This window comes from Nerophis ophidion, linkage group LG12, assembly GCF_033978795.1.
Source record: "Nerophis ophidion isolate RoL-2023_Sa linkage group LG12, RoL_Noph_v1.0, whole genome shotgun sequence".
In the NCBI taxonomy this organism is placed as follows: Eukaryota; Metazoa; Chordata; class Actinopteri; order Syngnathiformes; family Syngnathidae; genus Nerophis; species Nerophis ophidion.
In genome coordinates this window covers 4,643,870-4,670,398 of record NC_084622.1, presented here as the reverse complement: position 1 = coordinate 4,670,398, position 26,529 = coordinate 4,643,870, and the positions used below count along the sequence as shown (strand labels likewise).

Here is a 26,529-nt window from a genome sequence, read left to right as displayed (position 1 = left end):
ATGGTAACGTTAGCTGTGATGCTAACGGTGCGGTGCGGGTGGTAATACGAGAAAATGAAGCTGCAAATCTGGTAACAAATGAAGGAAGAATGAATTCTTAAGAAAAACAGCACAGGATCCCACGTCTGGCGGTGGTTTGGCTTCAAGCGGGAAAATGTTGAACAATTATGCGGCAAAAGCGTTGCGGCAAAAAGTAGCACCGCTGCTAATGTAGCATCATTTGAAAAGTTACTCGCTAGAGAATACGGAGTGCTTGATACTCTGCATGTCAACATCTCCGTTTGGTGCCACACCAACAAAATGCAGAGGCAACCATTTCCACATCAACACCGTATGAAAAAAAAAGGAGATAACATCTGCAGGAACCTACCACATAGCGAAGGACATACACATTTTGATTTCCTATTATGCAGTTCATTTTTATTGAAATATCTTGTGTGACATCATGCACAAAACTGCACTTTGTTTCACAAACTATTGTAGTGGCGTTCTGTACAAAAAGTGCACTTGTAGTGTTGTTTTGATATGTCATCTTAGTGACATCATAAAAAAAAGAGCACTCATAGCTTGTTTTAAAATGTCTTTGACAATCTTGCACTTTCTGTTTTGGAAATGACATGAATGTTTGTGCCACTGCTTAATAAATGTTTAATAAATACAGTTTTGGTAAATTGACTTAGTTGTGATTTCCCTCTCTGCATGGAAGTTTTACATTTGCATATATTAATGCAGTATGAAGAAGAATGTTTTAATGTAGACACATAGAATCATAATACTGCTGTGATTATGTGCAACAAGTTTTCATTCAAGGCTAAGGCAAAATATCGAGATATATATACCGTGTATCGTGACATGGCCTAAAAATTTCGAGATATTAATAAAAGGCCATATCGCCTAGCCCTAAATCAGGGTTGGGAACCTATGGCTCTCGAGCCGGATGTGGCTTTTGTGATGACTGCATCTGGCTCTAAGGTAAATCTTAGCTGACGTTGCTTAACATGATAAGTAATAATTCCGCTGGTAATCAGTGTAAAAAATAACGTTCAAAATATAAAACATTCTCATGCATTTGAATCCATCCATCCTTTTCTATCGCACCTGTTCAAGAAGTTGCATTAATGCTCAAAAGTATTTTATTTATTATTGGTTAGCTTCAGAATAGAATAACAATTGAAAAAGAATAAGAGATGCACGCATTTTTTTGTAGTAATCAGGGAAAGTCCAAATAAAAGAGGCCTAGAATTCGCTTGTTTCTCCTCATTGAGCTAAATTGAATCCTGTCTCTGTTTAATTCCTTGCTTTTTGTCTATTTAATAGATGTCATCAGTGTTTGAACCTGACAGTTGTATCCAGTGTTAAAAATATCATATGGCTCTCACGGAAATACGTTTTAAAATATTTGGCTTTAATGTCTCTCTCAGTCAAAAAGGTTCCTGACCCCTGCCCTAAATACAAGCATGTTTAACACATGGATCACCTGATTCTGATGACTTGCATTGATTGGAATCAAGACAATAGTGCTGAAAACGTCCACATTTTCAAATGGAGGAGAAAAAAAGTCTGCCTTTCTGTCCAATACTACATGAAAGTGGTTGGTTTTTGGCATCTTATTTGTCCATACTCCTTTTTATACACTTTACAAGAAATACATTGGCGGCAAACTCCGTAGCTTACTGGCTTGTTTGCGCTAGCTTACTGAGACTCTTATTTTGTTAGCGCAGGCAGGATAGAGCACCCCTTTTATTGTGAAGACAGGAACTGTGCAGTCAAGTCTTTAGAGTTTTGACATCAGGTACGGCGCGAGAGTCTATTGAAATAAAAAGTGTTTCTCGCCTTCCTGTCAGTCATTTTGTCTTAATGATCTAGCAGCAGCCAGCGTCAGCTTACGAGACCCAATCAAGTGACGTTATAGTGAAGATTGATGAGCACTAATTCTTAGGTGTATGTTTTTATTGCCTGGCTGGCGATTGACTGACACACCCTCTGCCATTGAAAGGTAGCTCACGATCGACGTAATGGGCACCACTGCTCTAGTCCATCAAGCCCTCCTCTGAGTGCTCCTTTTGTTGCACAGTGGCAACCTTTGACCCTATCAGCGGCCTCTGTTGACACGATAGCAAGATGAGTCAGAGAATAAGCGGCGTCATTCACACTGTGCAATTTACTGAGCCTCTTTGAAAGTGTGAAGGAGCTGTCTGAAGGGGGACGGGACGACCTGACTGGCATGCAGAGGCCTTTAATGCAGGACCAAAGGACTACATTCAACCAGGTATTAGTCAGTGCCTGGGTCCTGACCTTTGTGAGATCAGGGGGAGAGATTTGCAGGAGGGGGTTTCCATAGCGGTCTACCCGGAAGCAGCTGACTGTCGTGTTTAGTTTGGTTAAAAGGAACTTGGCTGCATATTATTTGTTGCTATCGTCTGTTTGGTCTAATATTAATGCAATCATTAGAACCCTGATGTGTACAAAACAAGCGGACCTTAGGAGATTGGTACCAAAGACGCGGACCAATGTCAAAATGACAGCAACAAGGAAGCTTTGCTGAAAGTACGGTCTCTCACGTATGCTTCAAAATCTTTTGGTAACATTTCAACCGGCAAATAAAGTTTAATAAAATGATATCCTACATAGTCAACCCAGCATATGGCATTTTGATTTGGAATATTTGAGTGATGTCATCTTGTATGTCACAAAAAGTGTCCAATCAAGTTTGTAGTGTATACATTTGTGCTCCCGTATTAAGCCCTTCTTTCCTACATTTTAACTCTTACAAAAAATTATTTTACTTTCAGTAATGCCGAAACAGCTCAATTTTTGTCAGCTTTCAGCAACACATAGTTTGTACACTAGAAAACATATTTGAGCTTTCCATCATTCCATCATCAACCCCTCAAAAGTTACACTATATCAGGGGTCGGAACCTTTTTGGCTGAGAGAGCCAAGAAGCCAAATATTTTCAAATGTATTTCCGTAAGAGCCATATAATATTTTTTTTTACACTGAACACAACTAAACGCGTGCATTTTTAAGTAAGACCAACATTTTTAGAGTATAGTAGGTCTCTCATTGTTTGTTATAACATTGTTATTCTGAAGCTAACTGTGGAGGGGACGTGGCCTGCAGCGAAACGGGGTGTGCCAGGACCGGCCTGGAAGTCAGTGACAGGTGCGTAGATGGCCCACCTGGGCCTTGATATCTAATCACCTGTCACTCTGTTATAAGCAGTAGCCAGGAGGAGAGACGGGGTTGGGGCTGGACCCAGAGCGCGAGCGAGAACGAAAAAGAAAAAGACAATTGGTGGAAAGCAACTGAGAGATTTATTGAAAAGTAAACCAATATTGTGACCTAGAAACAGGCTCTCATGTCGGTGCTTGGTGGTCTGAAGGACCCCCATGAGGGCAAGCCCCACACTAACCAATGAAAAATAAATAACTTCTTACCAATAACGCAACTTCTTGAACAGGTGCAGTAGAAAACGGATGGATGGATTAAAAATGCATGAAAATGTTTTATATTTTGAACATTATTTTTAACACTGTGATTACAAGTGGAATTATTTATTATGTTAAGCAATCTCAGCTCAGATTTATCCGAGAGCCAGATGCAGTCATCAAAAGAGCCCCATCTGGCTCGAGAGCCATATGTTCCTTACCCCTGCACTATATGTTATTAGTAGTACTGTCAATCAAATATTTTTTAAATTAATATTAATCACACTTTTTTAATTTGGATTAATCTGTGTACCGTATTTTTCGGACTATAAGTCACAATTTTTTCTCGTAGTTTGGCCGGCGGTGTGACTTATACTCAGGAGCAACTTATGTGTGAAATTTTTAACCCATTACCGTAAAATACCAAATAATTTTATTTAGCTCATTCACGCAAGAGAATAGACATAGAAGATTTTATGGGATTTAGCAATTAGGAGTGACCGATTGTTTGGTAAACGTATAGCATGTTCTATATGTTACAGTTATTTGAATGACTCTTACCATAATATTTTACGTTAACATACCAGGCACCTTCTCAGTTGGTTATTTATGCCTCATATAAAGTACACTTATTCAGCCTGTTGTTCACTATTCTTTATTTATTTTAAAATGCCTTTCAAATGTCTATTCTTGGTGTTGGGTTTTATTAAATAGATTTCCCCAAAAAATGCGACTTATACTCCAGTGCGACTTATATATGTTTTTTCCTTTCTTTATTATGCATTTTCGGCAGGTGCGACTTATACTCCGGAGCGACTTTTACTCCGAAAAATATGGTATATTATTACTACAGCACGGTGGCGCATATTGACCACGCTCCTAGCCACGCCCCCACTGCCACAGGTATCTTTGCAATCCAGGGGAAATCCAGATGTGTTTTGGAACATATGCTTCCATTGTGAAATGACTTTCATAATTCATTTTTGACGGACACTTGTGAAACGGCGTCGAAAGAGCAACAGAGTACTGCGGCCAAAAAGAAAAGGGGGCGATTTATCCATTGTGATTACGGCAGGGAGTTCAAAAGGTGAAAAAGCCTTGTTGACTCACCTGTCCAAAAGGCCTCGCAAGCACATTTATTTTTAGTAGTTCCCTTTCAGAAGAAGAAAAAAAAGCTTTGGCCTCCTTTCTGAAAGCCGGCTGGGACTTTTTTTCTTTAAAGAGGAATCTGGAAAAGTAGGATGAGTGAGTGATGCCAACAGGAGGTCAAGATTTTTTTTTAACCGTCACGGCAAAGCTACCGTGGCTAAACTTCGGTCTATATGCACGCCTTAAATGAGAGGCTACTCTAAATAAACCCCGTTGAAAATATACAGTGCTGCACATGTTTACTGTAATTGCAGCCTAAACATTCTGGACAGAGTCCTGGTCCTTCCTTTGATGAGGCCAGCAAGCAGTCGGTTCATTTGTTACTTTAAACTTTTGTCCTCTGCTATCGAAGCACCAGTATAGTATTGAAGAGTTTTTATTCCCATGCAGGCCAAAACCACAGGCCAGTAGCCAGTGCCGAGCTAATTACCGTGGGCATCAATAAAAATAACCCCAAACCAGAATAGTTGGCTTCAAGCGCATGCCTTTATTAGATTGAATTTGAAGAAATGATAAGAATAAACACGATGGCGCCCCAGGGGTTCCAAGTGTTGCGTTCATCATTAGTAAGAGCTGTTTGTGTTTCTTCCCTTTTAGCTTGTTAAGATTTACGATCCTTTAATCTGGTGAGTCATCCTCTTGCTTTTATTAAATCAGGAATTCACTTATTTAGGAAATACCTGAGTAATGACCTACAAAAAGCAGCGTGCCAAGTGAAGTGGGTAGCGATCCATCTCGAACCGCAATAATGATCCCGATTCGGCGCCGTAATGCGAAAAAAAAAAAGGCCTTGAGAGCGAGCCAGGTATCTGTAGTGTATCTCCTCGTGTTCCTGACCCCGACGTGGACCATTAAACAGCGCCGCAGACCGTCCACTTGCCAGCTGGCAGACTCGGCCACGCTTGTCCTGAAGTGGAGCCCTATTAATGTCGCTCACAGTCAACACTGCCCACGTTGGACCCTCGCTGCCAGGTATGGAGGGCTGACTCCCCCTTGTTTGAAGTGAAAGACCATGCGCCGCTTCACTGGAGCCTGAAGTCTTCTCGCCTTTGTTCTCGGATCATTAAAACAGATGAAGGATTCATCGCAAACCGGCTCATCCCGGTGTTTTCTCAAGACCCCCATCATCTCTTACGTATTGGGATTGAGTCACAGTTCAAGCGAAGGAGGAGGAACGTTTCCAATCCCTAAAACAGCCAAAAGTTGTAATACCTCATCAACAGCGCCGCAAGGAGCGGAGGAATGTCCATGTTGTTTCCCTTTCTTGTACCTCTCCATTATTGAAAGGTGATGTAACGTGGCGCTTTGTATTAATATGATAACAAGGTTTCCCCTTAATGTAATTGAATGTGGCGAACCGCCACAGCATATTTTTTTTTTATCGATACACCTTGAAATAAGGTTGTCTGGTTTTGTTGGTATTTGAAAACAAATTAAAGTAATGTGATATATTGTAGCTCCCTGAAGTAATCAAACAAATTCCGATGCTATTTTTAACTTTTATTACCAATTTTATAACAGGTTCTACTTCCCATGAAAACACTTTTGTCTCCTTGGGTCTTCGTTTTCCCGCCGGTCACACATAACACTTCTTCATTCTCCGCCAATCATCTTTCAGGCACGGACGGTGTGTTTGTTTGTTAACATGTGAAACACTGACATCAAATCCAAACCACACGAACGTAAAACATTAACATTACTTGGTCGTTAGCGAATGAATATATATATATGTATATATATATATATATATATGTATACATATATATGTATATACATACATATACATGTGTGTGTGTGTTAATGATAACAGATTTGTCCTAAATATAAAAAAAATTATACATTTTTGAGCCTTTTTAAAGAAAATCATATCATCATAGCAAATTATGCAAATTACTCCACGAAATCATTGTGACCACGCCCATAACCACGCCCCCACAGGTATCTTGGCAGTTTGGGGGAGAGCTTAAATAATGTATTATCGATACGCCTTGAAAAGGGGCTCTCTTCGCGAGAGTTTCCTATGTATTTGGAAACTACACACCTGCGACAACACTAACTTCCAGGTGACTCCAGTACACTGGCAGTGCAGTGGTTCACATAGCTGAAACAAAGTTCGACAAAACTGTGACCAAGAAAGAAGCCATTTTATTCTGATGCATAGCTGAAAAAAAGGTGCGATTTGAGGCATTATTTACACGGTACATTAGGCGTAAACGCTTCAAGGTCCCACACTATACTATTTTTGACCAGTTTTAAATCAGTCTCAGAAATGTGTTGTCCAAAATATAGCCTCGATTTTTGGAATTTAGACAGTTTAAAGTGCCTTTATTAAGCACGGCTGGCCACACTGGTGTGCCGGTAGCTGTAATGCTAATGAGCTGAGATGGTCTTTGCCTGTCTAGGCCAATGTGCATGTCTCCATAATAGTGCTATTTTGCACTTTTTTTCAATGTAACTCTGCACTTGTCCAACCTCTTGCCATGTATCAAATACGGCAACGTAGCGTTAAGGAGTGGGACAGAAGGACACAAACGTTTGCAACACTAGCATAGCCACATGAGCTGCAATGCTAACAGTACACTCACAATTGAACAATGTCATGCAAGGTGAGCCTATTTGCTGAATAAAAACCAAACCAAACAGTTATCAGTCGGAAAAGGGTGGACTGCACCCCTCTGGTCGGTAGTGAAGTTTTGTCTCAAGTGGAGGAGTTCAAGTATCTCGGGATTTTGTTCAGGAGTGAGGGAAGAATAGAACGCAAGATTGACAGTCACAGTAGCGGTCTGTTGTTGTGAAAAAGGAGCTGAGCCAGAAGGCGAAGCTCTCGATTTACAAATGAGTCTATGTTCCTACGCTCACCTATGGTCATGAAGTTTGGGTAATGACCTGAAGGACAATGTCGCGAATAGAAGCGGCAGAAATGAGTTTCCTCCGCAGGATGTCTGGGATCACCCTCAGAGATAGGGTGATGAGCTCGGTCTTCCAGGAGAGACTCAAGAGTAGAGCCGCTGCTCCTTCACGTCGAGAGGAGCCAGCTAAGATGGCTCGGGCATCTACTACGGCTGCCTCCTGGACGCTTCCCTGGGGAGTTGTTTCGGCCGGGAGGAGACCTCGAGGAAGACCAAGGACACGTCGGAGTGACTATGTGTCACAACTGGCCTGGGACGCCTCGGTATCCCCCCCCTGTAGAACTAGAGGAGGTGGCCTGGAACAGGGAAGTCTGGGCATTTCTGCTTAGACTGCTGCCCTCGCGACCCGGACTCAGATAAACATCGGATAATGGATGAATGGATGGATCCGCACCACTTTTCAGTTAGTAGATCACACGCAAATCACAATTAGTTAGTAGATGCACACGCAAATCACATAAATCAGGCCCTAAATGATAAAAAAAAAAAAGGCCGCTCCCAAGTCTGTAGCGGATAGTTGGAAAAGCTCCAGGCTTCATTTAAGATGTGTAGTGAAGCCTTCTTTGGTGGGCGTACACATATCATGTCAAACGTCTCAAAAGTGGCGCCTTCAGGCGAAGAGTTTGATCCTTCTGTGTATGCTCTTTTCATCGCCGCAAGCCCCTTCAATTTAATTCATCTTGACAACAGACGCCACATGAACGCGCGCGTGCCCGACTCGCCACCCTATAAAAACACGAGATGAAATCCAGAGGCGGCGTGCGTCAAAAACACATGGGCGCGTGATCCCTTTGTGATGAATTGCACGTCACCCGCCTTCAGATCCCTCACCCCCAACATACGGCCCGTGAGGATTAAAGCAGACAGTCGGCGACAGCTCAACATTTGCCGCGCATCGCATCCATCTTCTTCCGAGTGCACAGGAGGCCATGCTGCACGTGGGCCACTCACTTTCTGTCTATCCACAGGTTTGCGGCGAAGTGTCTGTTGGGTAACGAACAGTCCCACCGCACTGAGTCATCATAGCGAGGGTCAAATGTCAGAGCAATTTTAACGACGTGCGGCTTGTAGAGAAGACGCTCTATGTTATGCTATGTTTCCAAGGGAGTAAAAGATACACAATGTGACAACAAAGAGATGCGAAAAGCGCTGACAATGAATATTACAGGCTTTTCTGCCACATCAGCAAGGTATTCCACAATAAAAAGCCTGACTAAACAGCCGTATAATACGACTTTCTAGTAACTAATTATGCATAGACTTCCTTTCAAGCTAAACATGATCCAGGGTTTCTGTCAAGTGTTGATAAATGGTGCGTCATGTTGTGATTTTGAAGATGCAGATAAACGAGGTACAGTAGGAGCGTGAGATAACAAGGGGTATTTATGGATAAACGAACAAAAAGCGAGAGCAACGAGAAGTGCTCTGCCCTTGACAGACTATGAAAAAAACTAACCAAAACTGCTGAAACCCAGCAAAACCCTCATGGGAAATGTGGATCAGATGGCGTCCACGAAGTAGTGCGTATTAGGGTAGCATGGGAAGGCTCCTCTGTCGTCCAGTGAAACGATAACAACATCATCAACATACTTGCCAACCATCCCGATTTTCCCAGGAGACTCCCAAATTTCAGTGCCCCTCCCGAATATCTACCAGGGCAACCATTCTCCCGTATTTCTTCCTATTTCCACCTGGACAACAATATTGGGGGCGTGCCTTAAAGGCACTGCCTTTAGCGTCCTTTCTCACCTGAAAAGGAGACTATTATATATGTCTCCGTTATCCATAGGTTTATCTATAACCCATCAAGTAGACAGGCACGGAGCTATTTCTCAGTGTGTGTTTATTTCAGCCGGCACGTTAATACACTATTTCCGGATTCCCATCATGCATTGTTTCAAAACTACAGCAAGTAGTAATGTCCAAAAACATAACAGAGACGAAGCAGAAGAACGAAAAATATACATGGCGACGATGAGTAAGAAGACGAAGGACGCTTGGAAGTTCCAAAATGATTGGAAAAAATTATTTGAGTTCATCCAAGACAGCTCGAAGGGGGAGGAGTATGATGCCTGCAAATTTTGTAGATCAGACTTCTCTATTGAACACGGTGGCCGAACGGATATACTCGTTCATAAACTGATTATTGTGTATATATATATATATATTTATATTTATATAAATATATTGAAAAAAAAAAAATATATATATATATATATATATATACACACACATATCATCAATCAATCAATCAATGTTTACTTATATAGCCCTAAATCACTAGTGTCTCAAAGGGCTGCACAAACCACCACGACATCCTCGGTAGGCCCACATAAGGGCAAGGAAAACTCACACCCAGTGGGACATCGGTGACAATAATGATCCAGTGGGACGTCTGTGACAATAATGATTATGAGAACCTTAGAGAGGAGGAAAGCAATGGATGTCGAGCGGGTCTAACATGATACTGTGAAAGTTCAATCCACAATGGATCCAACATAGTCGCGAGAGTCCAGTCCAAAGCGGGTCCAACTCAGCAGCGAGAGTCCCGTTCACAGCGGAGTCAGCAGGAAACCATCCCAAGCGGAGGCGGATCAGCAGCGCAGAGATGTCGAGGCGGATCAGCAGCGCAGAGATGTCCCCAGCCGATACACAGGCAAGCAGTACATGGCCACCGGATCGGACCGGACCCCCTCCACAGGGGAGAGTGGGACATAGAAGAAAAAGAAAAGAAACAGCAGATCAACTGGTCTAAAAAGGGAGTCTATTTAAAGGCTACAGTATACAAATGAGTTTTAAGGTGAGACTTAAATGCTTCTACTGAGGTGGCATCTCGAACTGTTACCGGGAGGGCATTCCAGAGTACTGGAGCCCGAACGGAAAACGCTCTATAGCCCGCAGACTTTTTTTGGGCTTTGGGAATCACTAACAAGCCGGAGTCCTTTGAACGCAGATTTCTTGCCGGGACATATGGTACAATACAATCGGCAAGATAGGATGGAGCTAGACCGTGTAGTATTTTATACGTAAGTAGTAAAACCTTAAAGTCACATCTTAAGTGCACAGGAAGCCAGTGCAGGTGAGCCAGTACAGGCGTAATGTGATCAAACTTTCTTGTTCTTGTCAAAAGTCTAGCAGCCGCATTTTGTACCAACTGTAATCTTTTAATGCTAGACATGGGGAGACCCGAAAATAATACGTTACAGTAGTCGAGGCGAGACGTAACAAACGCATGGATAATGATCTCAGCGTCTTTAGTGGACAGAATGGAGCGAATTTTAGCGATATTACGGAGATGAAAGAAGGCCGTTTTAGTAACGCTTTTAATGTGTGCCTCAAAGGAGAGAGTTGGGTCGAAGATAATACCCAGATTCTTTACCGTGTCGCCTTGTTTAATTGTTTGGTTGTCAAATGTTAGAGTTGTATTATTAAATAGAGTTCGGTGTCTAGCAGGACCGATAATCAGCATTTCCGTTTTTTTGGCGTTGAGTTGCAAAAAGTTAGCGGACATCCATTGTTTAATTTCATTAAGACACGCCTCCAGCTGACTACAATCCGGCGTGTTGGTCAGCTTTAGGGGCATGTAGAGTTGGGTGTCATCAGCATAACAGTGAAAGCTAACACCGTATTTGCGTATGATGTCACCTAGCGGCAGCATGTAGATGCTGAAGAGTGCAGGGCCAAGGACCGAACCCTGGGGAACTCCACACGTTACCTTAACGTAGTCCGAGGTCACATTGTTATGGGAGACACACTGCATCCTATCAGTAAGATAAGAGTTAAACCAAGACAGGGCTAAGTCGGACATACCAATTCGTGTTTTGATACGTTCTAATAAAATATTATGATCGACGGTATCGAAAGCAGCGCTAAGATCGAGGAGCAGCAACATAGATGACGCATCAGAATCCATCGTTAGCAATAGATCATTATTCATTTTTGCGAGGGCTGTCTCCGTCGAGTGATTTGCCCTGAAACCGGATTGAAAGGTTTCACATAGATTGTTAGACGCTAAGTGTTCATTTAACTGCTCCGCAACAATTTTTTCGAGGATTTTTGAAATAAAGGGAAGGTGAGACACCGGTCGGTAGTTTACCATGAGGTCAGGATCGAGGTTAGGTCTTTTAAGAAGAGGATGAATAACCGCTTTTTTGAATGCTAGGGGAACAGTGCCCGAGGAAAGTGATAAGTTTATAATATTTAGCACTGATGGACCTAGTAATACAAAGAGCTCCTTGATCAGTTTCCCTGGAAGAGGGTCAAGTAAACATGTTGTTTGTTTTATTCCATTTACACGTTGTAACAATTCCTCTAATGTTATTTCCTCAAAACGAGAGAAACTATTTTGGAGGGCAGTATCCGCCGTATATACAATCGTGTCAGTGTTAATAGAACCCCGTTGTAGCTGGGACGCATTGTCTTTAATCTCCTTTCTAATGACTTCAATTTTCTTACTAAAGAATTGCATAAAGTCATCAGCTGAGTGGGTGGAGCTACTGGAAGGAGTCCCTTGTTGGGTTAGCGATGCTACCGTACTAAACAAAAATTTAGGATCGTTTTTATTGCGGTGGATGAGATTTGAGTAATAATTAGCTTTAGCTAAGGTAAGCATGCGTTTATAAGTTATTAAACCATCACTAAATGCTTGATGGTGCACCTCAAGTTTAGTCGTGCGCCATTTGCGTTCCAGCTTTCTGCATAATAATTTCTGAGCTCTAGTTTCTTCTGTAAACCACGGGCTGCGCTTTTTTGGAGCCTTTTTTAACTTTAGCGGTGCTATGTTATCAATGGTTTCGCGCAGGGCGTCGTTAAAGTTGTTAGTGAGGTTATCAATAGAGCCCACATACTTTGGGAATGGTGCCATTACCGAGGGCAGTAGGTCAGCAAGAGCTGTCGTTGTGGCCGTATTAATGTTGCGGCTGCTATAGCAGTTATTATTATTATTAGTTTGACGAACATGCGTCTGAACCTCGAATTTTATAAGGTAATGATCGGACAATACTTTAGTATACGGGAGTATCGTAACTTTGGAAGCGGTGATACCCTTGACAAGCACTAAGTCTATCGTATTACCGTTGCGATGCGTGGGTTCATTTATTATTTGTGTGAGACCACAGCTATCAATTATAGTCTGGAGCGCTACGCACGGTGGGTCCGATGGGGTATTCATATGGATATTAAAGTCCCCCATTATGATTATATTATCGGCGTGTGTCACTAGATCAGCAACGAACTCTGAGAATTCATTGATAAAGTCCGAACAGGGCCCTGGGCGGCGGTAGATAACAGCCAGGTGTAGAGGCAGCGGTGTGACAGACCTCATAGTAAGCACCTCAAACGATTTATATTTATTATTTATGTTAGGACTAAGGTTAAAGTTTTCGTTGTATATCCCCTTTTAAGCGGACGGGCAATATGCGCATGTGTAAAGTTAGGAGGACATGCCTCATTTAGCGCAAAAAAGTCGTTTGGTTTAAGCCAGGTTTCACTGAGACCGATGACGTTAAGATTGTTGTCTCTGATGATATCATTAACTAACAACGTTTTGGGAGACAATGATCTTATGTTTAAAAAACCTATATTATAGGTAGTGGGCTGTTTTAGGGAATTTTTGATCAAATTATCCGTAGTAGCAATATTAATAATGTTGTGTTTATTATGCCCAGTGCATTCAGTATAATTGCGACCATATCTAGGAATTGATACGACGGGAATGTTCCGATTGTTTGATTGTTGCTTTGATAAACTGCACACATCATGGTTAGCCTCCTCAGTAACGGGGATTTTCCGAGTGTTTGTTTGTTGCTTTGATAAACTGCACGCATCATAGTTAGCCACCTCAGTAAAACACATGTCCAACTCTGAAACACTCAAAGCAGAAAAAACTTGTTCTAATTTAACTGACTCCTTACCCAGACCAGTAGTCTCGCATCCCTTATTTAAATCCGTCTTCAGGGTGGAGGGAAGTGGTGTTCTGTGGGGATTAGCCTTCTGCTTTGTTTTTAGCCCCGCTCGACATCCGCGTTTCCGATCACACCGCTGGCGTCTGCTCCGTAGACGGCCCCCGCTGCCACTAGACTCCGCTGCTTCACAGGCCGCTGGATGTAGCCGCCGACGTATCCCCATGCTAGTTAGCATGTTTAGCACGCCCGCGTCTATCAGTCCAAAACGGCCCGATGTGTCCATATCCAGAAGTGTCTGGCGGTCGTACGTGATCACGGAGTGACCACGATGCGAGCCAGCCATGAAGTCTGCAGAACTGTCCGGCATTTCCGCCAAATGTTCCATCTTTAGCAAGAGCACCGCAGTGTCGCAGCCCGTCCGGGCGCCGCCATCTTGCCATACCGTGAGGCCCCATATATATATATATATATATATATATATATATATATATAGACACACATATATATACATATATATATATATATATATATATATATATATATATATATATATATATATATATATATATATATATATATATATGGGGCCTCACGGTGGCAGAGGGGTTAGTGCGTCTGCCTCACAATACGAAGTTCCTGCAGTCCTGGGTTCAAATCCAGGCTCGGGATCTTCCTGTGTGGAGTTTGCATGTTCTCCCCGTGAATGCGTGGGTTCCCTCCGGGTACTCCGGCTACCTCCCACCTCCAAAGACATGCACCTGGGGATAGGTTGATTGGCAACACTAAATTGGCCCTAGTTTGTGAATGTGAGTGTGAATGTTGTCTATCTGTGTTGGCCCTGCGATGAGGTGGCGACTTGTCCAGGGTGTACCCCGCCTTCCGCCCGATTGTAGCTGAGATAGGCGCCAGCACCCCCCGCGACCCCGAAAGGGAATAAGCGGTTGAAAATGGATGGATGGATATATGTATAAAATACTTGAAAATATATTCACCCCTGCAACCTCCCCCAGCTCAACAATACCCCCCTTGTCAGCATGTCTGCAATGACGACGTCCTTTTGGTATATCGCAGATATACCTGCGCAGAGCCATCAACAAAATGTGCAAATATTAAGAGTACAGTGACGCCTTTTAAGAAGAGAAAGTGAAACTGGAGCAAAAGCGCCAAGCAAGCGTGATGTCATGCTGGCTGCAGCCTCTTTAGTCAGGGCAGAAGTAGAGTCTCTAAACATGAATACATTCTATAATAAAACCAGAAGAAGATGTAAGATTTGTTGTTAGTTGTTTTTGATTGAAAAAAAGTCTGTAAATACTTGAAACAAATCTCAAGAAAGTACAAAAAGCAGCAACAATCGAAAATTTGGCAAAACAATTAAAAATAAAATATATGTTAATATTAGGGGTGTGGGAAAAAAAATCGATCCGAATACGAATCGTGATTCTCACGTTGTGCGATTCAGAATCGATTCTCATTTTTAAATAAAAAAAAAAAAAATGTTGCTTCATTTTTTTTTTATCAATCCAACAAACCAATACACAGCAATACCATAACAATGCAATCCAATTCCAAAACCAAACCTGACCCAGCAACACTCAGAACTGCAAAAAACAGAGCAATTGAGAGACACAATCACGACACAAAACAAACCAAAAGTAGTCAAACAAAAATGAATATTATCAACAACAGTATCAAAATTTGTTATAATTTCAGCATAGCAGTGATTAAAAATCCCTCATTGACATTATCATTAGACATTTATAAAAATAAAAAAAAAGAACAATAGTGTCACAGTGGCTTACACTTGCATCGCAACTCATAAACTTGACAACACACTGTGTCCAATGTTTTCACCAAGATAAAATAAGTCATATTTTAGGTTCGTTTAATAGTTAAAACAAATTTACATTATTGCAATCAGTTGATAAAACATTGTCCTTTACAATTATAAAAGCTTTTTTAAAAATAAATCTACTACTCTGCTAGCATGTCAGCAGACTGGGGTAGATCCTGCTAAAATCCTATGTATTGAATGAATACAGAATCATTTTGAATCGGAAAAATATCGTTTTTGAATCGAGAATCGCGTTGAATCGAAAAAAAATCGATATATAATCGAATCGCGACCCCAAGAATCGATATTGAATCGAATCGTGGGACACCCAAAGATTCGCAGCCCTAGTTAATATCATTAATAATATTAGTTTAAAAAAAAATAATGTTTACATATTTGAGCCTTTTAAAGAAAATCATATCACTGCAAATTATGCAAATTAGTCGATGACGTCATGGTGACCACGCCCCCACCACCACAGTTATCTTGGCAGTTTAAGGGAATCCTGCTATCTGCATGAGATACCACAAAGCATAATTTAACGAGCACAGTAAAGCTGCGTCAATAACAAAACCAACTGGAAGCATGTCGTTAGGGGCAGGGGGCAAAAGCATCACTGTGGGGGCGACACAGGGGACCTATATTTAGTTTCCTGGACGTATTTTTAGCTCATGGAAAGTTCCTCGTGTCCCGCCAGGTTAGTTGAGGGCAAGGGGGGGTGAGAATTTCCCCACACGTGGAAATAATGTGACGCAGAGGGGAGCGACAATCATAGATCTCAAACGTGATGATGGCGTTGTCAACGGCAGTGCTGGGTGTGTTTGCGTCAACAAACTGCTCAGGGACTAACACACAGGCCACTGCATTAGGTACACCTGCACAATTCAATACGGTGCCAAACAAGAGCTGCATCAGCATGATCTTGACAATAGTTTCACTGATTTTGTCTCGGTAAGCAAAAAAAAATAATTCCACAACTTTTCCAGGAAATGAATGTTTTTACAAACAGGAATTTGTTATTAAACTGCTCCAATTATGCAAATAACAAGATAGCAGCCGCTGCATTCGAAGTGTCATGAGTGATGAGCATCTAACAACTTTATCAACGCTTTAAAATGTTGCTACTGAAACGTCATACAGAATATTTGGAGAATGTTCAAGTTCTGTGTGTTTTAAGAGTACTAAAATCTCAACATGGACCAAAAAATGAGACACATTTCTGACAAAACCATTACTGCTTTCATAAAACGCCTTTCTTCAATTAACCGCAGAGTCTCTTAGAGGATGTGTGGTACATACAAAACTGTCAGGGTCTCTATTGTTTAACAGTGGCATTAACAACTGTGGCTGTAGACAACCTACTGATATAACATTTTTACAGACATCACAAGATCACAATAGCTGCATTTTAAGTATCACCATCACAGTGGTCAGCATCCAGCAGCTTTATCTATATCTGCATGCACTTTAAAATATTGCCTGTGCCCCTGACTTGAGGATTGTTCTGCAAAATGTATGATGACTGAACAGTTTCAACATCGGTTATGTTGCATGCTGTCACGTATTTCTTAAATGGGGGGGTTCTTAACCTTTATAACCCCTGGGCCCAAGTTTTTCACTACACAAGGGCCTGAAACCTACTCAAATATTTACACTGAAATAGTAATCTTACTCTCAATCATGCTCAAACATATCCAATCAAATTACAGGAAACTGGAAAAACCTTGTCAAATGAAAGGAAATCATGTGTTAATCACAAAGATTATTATCAAGGCTTAGGTCAGACTGATTACAAAAACAAGTACTAATCAAATATACTACAAAAGGAGGGACATGTACATACAGTTATGCAATTCTAAAACAAATCAATTGTAGTTAAATCAATAATGAAATTGAAGTGAAAATGAAAATACAGCTTCACCACTTTAGTCATAATTTTTGCGCTTAAGCAACTTCTATATGACTTTAGATCCAGACTTCTTTTGTTTGTTTGATTGTCATTACTGCCACAAGTGGTGGAAACATGTATTACAAATGGGTACCGCTGCGACCAATACCGAGAAATAGATTTTTTTGGACGGCCCTCTAAGAAGCCCAACTATGGTTAAGAAACACTGTCCTAAACCAAAGACATGTATCTTTATGGCAACCGCAGGACTGGAAGTTTCCGATAATCACATTATTAAGTTACATAGTGGGTCAAAATATAAGAAACACCTCAACTCAGGGTTGTTAGTATAGTACCGCGATACTAATGAATCATAGTCGGTCTGAAAAGTGCCAATCCGCCACCCTCCCGCACGCCCCTCACGTCATGACATTGCTGGTTTTACGAGCAGAGGAGCATGTTCGGCAGCACACAATCACGGAGAACTTACACGCAGACACAGTGTGTAGACAGAAAAGGGAGAACGGACACATTTTGGCTTAAAAAGTAACGATAAAGGTGAAGTTATAACACTGAAACGCCCACTGGAAGAGGTGCTTTAAGACATGGCTACCTAGCTAGCGGCTAAAATTCAGCCCCAGTCGGCTGTGTTTATATACTTCTAAATCACTAATCCTCGCCTCCATGGCGACAAATAAAGTACGTTTTTTTACAAGTATTATCCCTGCAGGACGAGGAATAGCTAAACATGCTTCACTACACACCGTAGCTCACCGGCGTCACAATGTAAACAAACGCCATTGGTGGAGCTACACCCGACATCCACTGTAATGATACCAAGTTAGGCAGCGTATCTAGTAGATACTACAATGATTACGTCAATATTGTTTGGTATCACAACATTTTCTTTCGTATTTTTATTTATTTATATTATGTGTATAAACTCAGGAAATATATCCCTAGACACATGAGGACTTTGAATATGACCAATGTATGATCCTGGAACTACTTGGTATTGGATTGATACCCAAATTTGTGGTATCATCCAAAACTAATGTAAAGCATCCAAACAACCTAAGAATAAATGATTATAACATTTTAACAGAAGTGTAGATAGAACATTTTAAAACAGAAAGTAAGCAGACATTAACAGTAAATGAACAAGTAGATTAATTATTATTTTTCTATTACTTGTCTTTATTAAGGTTGACAAAATAATTGAATAATAAATGACACAATATGTTACTGTATATGTCAGCAGACTAATGAGGAGCCTTTGTTTGTTTACTTACTACTAAAAGACAAGTTGTCTGGTATGTTCGCAATTGTATTTAAGGAGAAACTTGTATTAAGAAACATATGTTTAATGTATCCTAAGATTTTTTGTCAAAATAAAACCAAAAATAAATTTTTTGTGGTCCCCTTTATTTGGCAAAGAATCGAAAAGTACCGAAAATTATAGAAAATAATTTTGATACCGTTACCAAAATATTGGTATCAGGACAAAAGTGCAAAAGTAACCTAGCACTACAATAACAGACATATTGCTAAAATGATTGGCTGGTTTAATCCAAAGTGTGGGTTATAAAAAACTATGCTAAATATACACAGAGCAGAAGATCTTTGAAGAGCAGGTTAGCATCAGATTCCTAAATAAATCAGAGCACTCCCATCATAGAGGATCTTTGACATCCTCCGTACAATGCAATACATAATAAAGTCCTAGGATTCCACATAAGACAGGATCAAAATGAAATGTTGACATTAACACAAAAATGCTATTTAACAAAGCCGTTTGTCGAGACATCGTGACCAGTCTAATTGTGTCCCATTTTAATACTAGCCAACCCTCCCGGATTTTCCGGGAGACTCCCGAAATTCAGCGCCTCTCGGGACAAATTTTCTCCCGAAATTCAGGCGGAACTGGAGGCCACGCCCCCTCCAGCTCCATGCGGACCTGAGTGAGGACAGCCTGTTTTCACGTCCGCTTTCCCACAATATAAACAGCGTGTCTGCCCAATGACGTTATAACTGTAGAATGATAGAGGGCGAGTTCTTGGTTTCTTATGTGGGTTTATTGTTAGGTAGTTTCATTAACTTCCTCCCAGCGCGGTAACAACACACAACAACAGCAGTCACGTTTTTGTCTACCGTAAAGCAGTTTGTCTGCCATAAACAGCAATGTTGTGACACTCTTAAACAGGACAATACTGCCATCTACTGTACATCCACCACAACACCTCCAGGCAACACCTCCAGGCAACTTCAATCCTTTACTAACACCCTCCTCCATTCATCCCATCTCCCCGGATAGTAAATAACCTAATGTAAATAATCGAATGTATTTCTAATGTACTGTATATACTTGTTCTTATGCTATCTGAACTCACTATGTTCTCTGCTCGCTGTACATATCCTACTAAGTAAGACCTATACTGTTTCAATGTCCACTTCTCTCTTTATGCAATTCTTGATGACAAAGTACTGATATCAACCAAAGCTTTGTATGCTCCCACTAGGACAAATCATGCAAAATAATAACATTGACCATCATTGCTATGCTGATGACACCCAAATCTATGTAGCCCTATCACCAAATGACTATCGCCCCATAAATCTTCTGTGCCAGTGCATTGAGCAAGTCAAACACTGGATGTGCCAAAATTTCCTACAACTAACTGAAGATAAAACTGAGATAATTGTTTTTGGTGCTAAAAAACAAAGGTTTAAAGTCATCCAACACCTTCAAACACTGTCCCTGAACACCTCAAATAAAGCAATAAATCTTGGGTTTATTTTAGATTCTGATTTACATTTCGACAGTCACATCAAATCAGTAACAAAATCGGCCTACTATGACCTCAAAAATGTAACAAGACTTAGAGGGCTCATGTCAGCTCAAGACTTAGAAAAACCTGTACATGCCTTTAGTACCAGTAGGCCAGACCAGTGGTTCTCAACCTTTTTTCAGTGATGTACCCCCATGAAAATTGTTTTAATTTTTTTAATTCGAGTACCCCCTAAGCATTTTTGGCTGAAAAAAAAAAGAGATACATAGGTAAAATACAGCAGCACTATGTCATCAGTTTCTGATTTATTAAATTGTATAACAGTGCAAAATATTGGTCATTTGTAGTGGTCTTTCTTGAACTATTTGGAAAAAAAAGATATAAAAATAACGACAAATTTGTTGAAAAATAAACAAGTGATTCAATTATAAATAAATATTTTTCTACACATAGAAGTAATCATCAACTTAAAGTGCCTTCTTTGGGTATTGTAATAGAGATCCATCTGGATTCATGAACTTCATTCTAAACATTTCTTCACAAAAAAAGAAATCTTTAACATCAATATTTAAGGAACATGAACACAAAAAATCTAGCTATCAATACTGAATATAGCATTGTTGCATTTCTTTTCACAGTTTAAGAACTTGCATTCATATTTTGTTGAAGTATTATTCAATAAATATATTTATAAAGGATTTTTGAATTGTTGCTATTTTTAGAATATTTCTAAAAAAATCTCACATACCCCTTGGCATACCTTCAAGTACCCCCATGGGTACGCGTACCCCCATTTGAGAACCAATGCTCTAGATCACTAAGATCTTCTGAGACCAATCTGTTGGCGGATCCCAGAGTAAACTTAAATCAAGGGAGAGCATCATTCAGTCACTATGCAACAAATAGCTGGAATAAAATTCCTGAAGATGTCAGACTTTCCCCAACTCTGACTACTTTTAAAACTAGACTGAAAACTTTTATGTTCACCTTAGCTTTCAGCTAAATCTTTTAACTTTTAACATCCGCACTGTTTTTATTTTTATTGTCTGCATTTTAATTTTTCTTATATTTTCTTTCATTTCACTTTGTTGTCTGTGAAGTACTTTGAGTCTGCCTTGTGTATGAAAAGTGGTATACAAATAAAGTTGCCTTGCCTAAATAAGATGCTAGTCTATGAGTGGGTGTTTGCTGCTTTGCACCCCAGCATCCGGTCGTGCTGCCCTGCATAGGCTGAGGCGTGTGTGCAGCTGCCCCAAAGGACCCTTTGGAGAATCCCCAGCAGCAGTTGGAATACATTAGACCCGTGTTTTTCAACCTTTTGTGAGCCAAGGCACATTTTTTTCATTGAGAAAAATCCCACGGCTCACCACCAGCAGAAAACATTAAAAAATGAAACTCAGCAGCCGATATTGACAATAAAAAGTATTTCTCGAAATTGTTGGGTTTGAACTCAAACCATAATCAAGCATGCATCATTATAGCTCCTGTCTCAAAGTAGGTGTACTGTCATGACCTGTCACATCACGCCGTGATTTATTTTGAGTTTTTTTGTGTCTTCTTGCGTGTAGTGTTGTAGTTCTTGTCTTGCGCTCCTATTTTATTGTTGATTGTCATGTTTTGTACGGATGTACTTTGTGGACGCCATCTGCTCCACTTGCTGTATGTAAGTCTTTGCTGTCGTCCGGCATTCTGTTTTCGTTTACTTTGCAGCCAAGCCAGTTAAGTTTTATTTCACATATTTTTGGTTTAAGCAATACATACCTTTTTACCTGCACACTGTCTCCCGCTGTCGTCTGCGTACTGGGATCACGACAAACCATGTTTGCAATTAGCTACCTGCTGCCACCTACTGATATGGAAGAGTAATACACGGTTACTCTGGCACAGACACTCAACAACAGCACCTTCACAGCTAATAATTATTGGTTTGCATAAACATTTTTGAACCCAATTAGATGAAATTACAAAATCTCCTACGGCACACCAGACAATATCTCACGGTACACTAGTGCAGTGTTTTTCAACCACTGTGCCGCGGCACACTAGTGTACCGTGAGATATTGTCTGGTGTGCCATGGGAGATTATGTAATTTCACTTAATGGGGTTTAAAACATTTTATGCACATCAGTAATCATAATCCGCTAAAGTGTCGTTTGCTGGTTCGAGCTCGGCTGAGTAAACGTGTAAAACTCTTCCATATCAGAAAGTGACTGCAGGTAGAATTGCTTTGTAGACACTGCGATGAAATGGCGACTTGTCCGGGGTGTACCCTGCCTTCCGCCCTAGTGCAGCTTTGATAGGCTACAGCACCCCCCGTGACCCCAAAAGTGACGAGCGGTAGGAAATGGATGGATGGATGTTGGGAACATTGTTTGTCGTAATCCCAATACGCACACGACAACGGGAGGCAACGTGCAGGTAAAAAGGTATCTAATGCTTAAACCAAAAATAAACAAAAGGCATTGAAGCTTAGGGATGGCTACGCAAAATGAAATTAAACTGAACTGGCTACAAAGTAAACAAACACAGAACGCTGGACGACAGCAAAGACCAGTGACGTGCTGTCAGGGGAGGCAAGTGAGGCAGTGCTTCACCTTGCCACCAGGAGGGGTAAAAGGCTTAACTATGAGATGTTCAAACAACAAAGTAATAAAATAAGTTTGAATTATTATCTTTTGGTCTCTGCTTTCCAGGAGATTTTGGTGTAGTTCCTGTATATTTGGATAATTTTCATGGTCAAAATCACGGAAATTGTGTTTCCTGATCAAAATAACGCAGCAGACCAGAAGTGAGGTAGACACAGGTGGTGCCTACACAGCTACACAGAAAGTGCATTGAGCGTGTGCATAAAAGGGGGTAAATGTGTTTGATGCCACGGGGAAAAGGCAGGCCATGAGGCAGCAAGTACCTCTGCCTCAAAGTAGGGGGCAATATATTGTTCAATGCCTCAGCAGTAATCTGACTCACCACACTGGGAGAAATGGGGGCGCTAAAGCTAGCAGACACATGTCTCTCCAGCAGAAGCCAGCCTTTTTTCTTTTTTTAAACTGTATTTATAACAAACATGGCATTTTTATTAGGGTAAGCCAGTGTTTGTGGGTGTTATTGCTGCTTCAGGTACAAATACAGAAAGGTAAGACACACTCACAATACTTGATTTATTTTGTTAAAAGAAAATGGGATCAAAAAGTATTTAATAACCACTTTGTCAAATACTTTTTGGACCAATTTGTCAAATCATAATATCATTATAACGTTTTTATGAAAGCAAATTACTCCCTTCTTTTTCCTGTTATTCTAATGTGCAACCTAAATCTAAAATGGTTAGAACTGCTCGTATGAATTTAAGTTTAAAAAAAAAGAAGGAAAAAAACTCCAAAAGTATCGATGCATAGTATAGTTCACCGAACGTCACTGGCAAAGACTTACAGCGTGTGAAGCAGACGGCGTCCACAAAGTACATCCGTACATGACATGACAATCAACAAAAAAATAGGACACGATCTACAGTGGGGCAAAAAAGTATTTAGTCAGCCACAGATTGTGCAAGGTCTCCCACTTAAAATGATGACAGAGGTCTGTAATTTTCATCATAGGTACACTTCAACTGTGAGAGACAGAATGTGAAAAAAAAAAAAATCCAGGAATTCACATTGTAGGAATTTTAAAGAATTTATTTGCAAATTATGGTGGAAAATAAGTATTTAGTGGGGCTTCACGGTGGCAGAGGGGTTAGTGCGTCTGCCTCACAATACGAAGTTCCTGCAGTCCTGGGTTCAAATCCAGGCTCGGGATCTTTCTGTGTGGAGTTTGCATGTTCTCCCCGTGAATGCGTGGGTTCCCTCCGGGTACTCCGGCTTCCTCCCACTTCCAAAGACATGCACCTGGGGATAGGTTGATTGGCAACACTAAATTGGCCCTAGTGTGTGAATGTGAGTGTGAATGTTGTCTGTCTATCTGTGTTGGCCCTGCGATGAGGTGGCGACTTGTCCAGGGTGTACCCTGCCTTCCGCCCGATTGTAGCTGAGATAGGCGCCAGCGCCCCCCGCGACCCCGAAAGGGAATAAGCGGTAGAAAATGGATGGATGGATGGATAAGTATTTAGTCTACCATTCAAACCTCTCACTAATGGAAGGAGGTTTTGGCTCAAAATCTCACGATACATGGCCCTATTCATTCTTTCCTTAACAAGGATCAATCGTCCTGTCCCCTTAGCAGAAAAAAAGCCCCATAGCATGATGTTTCCACCCCCATGCTTCACAGTAGGTGTGGTGTTCTTGGTATGCAACTCAGTATTCTTCTTCCTCCAAACACAACGAGTTGAGTTTATACCAAAATGGATACATGGATGATACAGCAGAGGATTGGGAGAATGTCATCTGGTCAGATGAAACCAAAATAGAACTTTTTGGTATAAACTCAACTCGTCGTGTTTGGAGGAAGAAGAATACTGGGTTGCATCCCAAGAGCACCATACCTACTGTGAAGCATGGGGGTGGAAACATCATGCTTTGGGGCTGTTTTTATGCTAAGGGACAGGACGATTGATCCGTGTTAAGGAAAGAATGAATGGGGCCATGTATCGGGAGATTTTGAGCCAAAACCTCCTTCCATCAGTGAGAGCTTTGAATGGTTGACCAAATACTTATTTTCCACCATAATTTACAAATAAATTCTTTAAAATTCCTACAATGTGAATTCCTGGATTTTTTTTTCACATTCTGTCTCTCACAGTTGAAGTCTACCTATGATGAAAATTACAGACCTCTGTCATCATTTTAAGAGGGAGAACTTTTTTTTTTTTTTTTTCCCCTTGGCCTGAGTCTGCACCCCCTCTCCAAGGCCCAGGCTAAGACCGATTTTTTTATTTCATTTTAATCTTCTATTCCCCCCCCCCCCCCCCCCCTTGTTTACCTGTATTTCATCTTTTTTTGTAAGGGGCGCTGGAAGCCGGCAGACCCATCAGCGATCCTGTTCTGTCTCCCTGTAATGTTTGTCTGATCTTGAATGGGATTGTGCTGAAAATTGTAATTTTCCTGAAGGAACTCTCCTGACGGAATGAATAAAGTACTATCTAATCTAATCTATCTAATCTTGCACAATTGGTGGCTGACTAAATACTTTTTTGCCCCACTGTACAGTGATGCATGCTTGGTTATGGTTTGAATGCATAAGCAAAAAATTGCGAGAACGACTTTTTATTGTCAATATTGGCAGCCGAGTTTCATTTTTTTATGTTTTCTGCTGGTGGCGTGCCTCGGGATTTTTTCATTGAAAATAAAAAGTGCCTTGGCTCACAAAAGGTTGCAAAACACTGCACTGGTGTGCTGCTGCACAGTGGTTGGAAAACAGTGCATTAGACAGACATGCTTGAGTGACAGGTGTAAATAAAGCGTGTTACCTCTCTGCCGGAGTGGCGTTCAATGGCCTTCTTGACTTTGCCGTACGTCCCCTTCCCCAAAGTCTCCAGCAGCTCGTAGCGGTGCTTCAGGTTGTGCTTGTGGTGGTGTTTTTTCACGCCGGGGTTCCTCTGGCTCTCCTCGGGGGAGCCTCCGGCAAGGACGGGCTCGCCCCCCGCCAGTTGGGGCGCGCAGCTCTGGCCCCTGGGGGCCTCGGGACGGCTTTCCCCGCGGCGGGGCGCCAAGTAAGCCATCGCACTTAACTTCTTTGTAAATAAGCGAGCGATACGATAATTAATATACAGTAATACTTATAGGCCTAATAATAGTAATAAATAAATAAATTACAATGAATAACGCGCAAGCTACTTGTCATATTTGTCGAAACATTTCCAGATTGTCTTGTTAACGAGGCTGTTTTGTCCACTAAGCATACAAAAAGTCTACACATGGTTTGCTTATAATAACGACATACATATCGTGTCAATAGTGTATAATAATATCATTTCAAGATGATAGTCTACACTTCACCTCTAATAATAAATATATAGTAGCGAGCTACTCCTCAATCGACTAGTAATGTCTGTTTGTGCCTAATTTGGGGCTCGCTCGCAACATCTGTGCTCCGAAACGCTGCCGACATCTACCAGGCGAGAAAGCTGCGACGAAACCGGCGTTCTGGATGAAGATGACCCTCATGTTTGCCCCCCAGCTGGCTCCTCATTCATCCGGACCCAGCTGCGTGTCGTCGTGCGCCCGCGGGCTCCGTGCCGTGCTCGACCCGGGTGGAAGTGCGCGGTGCCCGGACACGATCGGGAGCGGAGACGCGGTGGATATTGCCATGGTCGCTGGACTGGCTCCCTCCCGGTCGTCTTGTCTCGCTTTTTTTTTTCTTCTTCCCCCTATCCTGCGTGTCTTGCTGGCTGCTGCCTTCTCTCTCGCTTTTCTTAACGTAAAGGAAGGGGAAGGCTGGAGGAGCGGGGTCCGGAGGGCGTGGCTTCGGAGGTCTTCCTCCGCTTCTTTGTGAGAGCGCTTTCATCCCGCAGAACACTGCAGCTGACGAGCAGGGGCGTAACTCGCCACTTTGGGGGCAGGGCCACCTCCACTACAAAGACAATAACATACTGTGCAAACATAAAACGCACTGGACGTTTCATTATTTTCACCCGCTCCTTTGAAAAAAAAAAAAAGGACCAAGGAAAAAGTCATTACATGCCAGGGGCGTCACT

At 41.5% G+C, this 26,529-nt stretch overlaps 1 protein-coding gene across 1 annotated transcript in view; it reads right to left on the bottom strand.

Moving 5' to 3' along the window:
* Nucleotides 1-26,328, bottom strand: part of nuak1b (NUAK family, SNF1-like kinase, 1b) — an 87,644-nt gene extending 61,316 nt beyond the window's left edge. Inside the window, exon 1 of the mRNA XM_061916726.1 lies at nt 25,303-26,328. Within this exon, the coding sequence (XP_061772710.1) occupies nt 25,303-25,554 (252 nt within the window). The 5' untranslated portion in view covers nt 25,555-26,328. The remainder of the gene's footprint in view (nt 1-25,302) is intronic.
* Nucleotides 26,329-26,529: the final 201 nt, after the last annotated feature.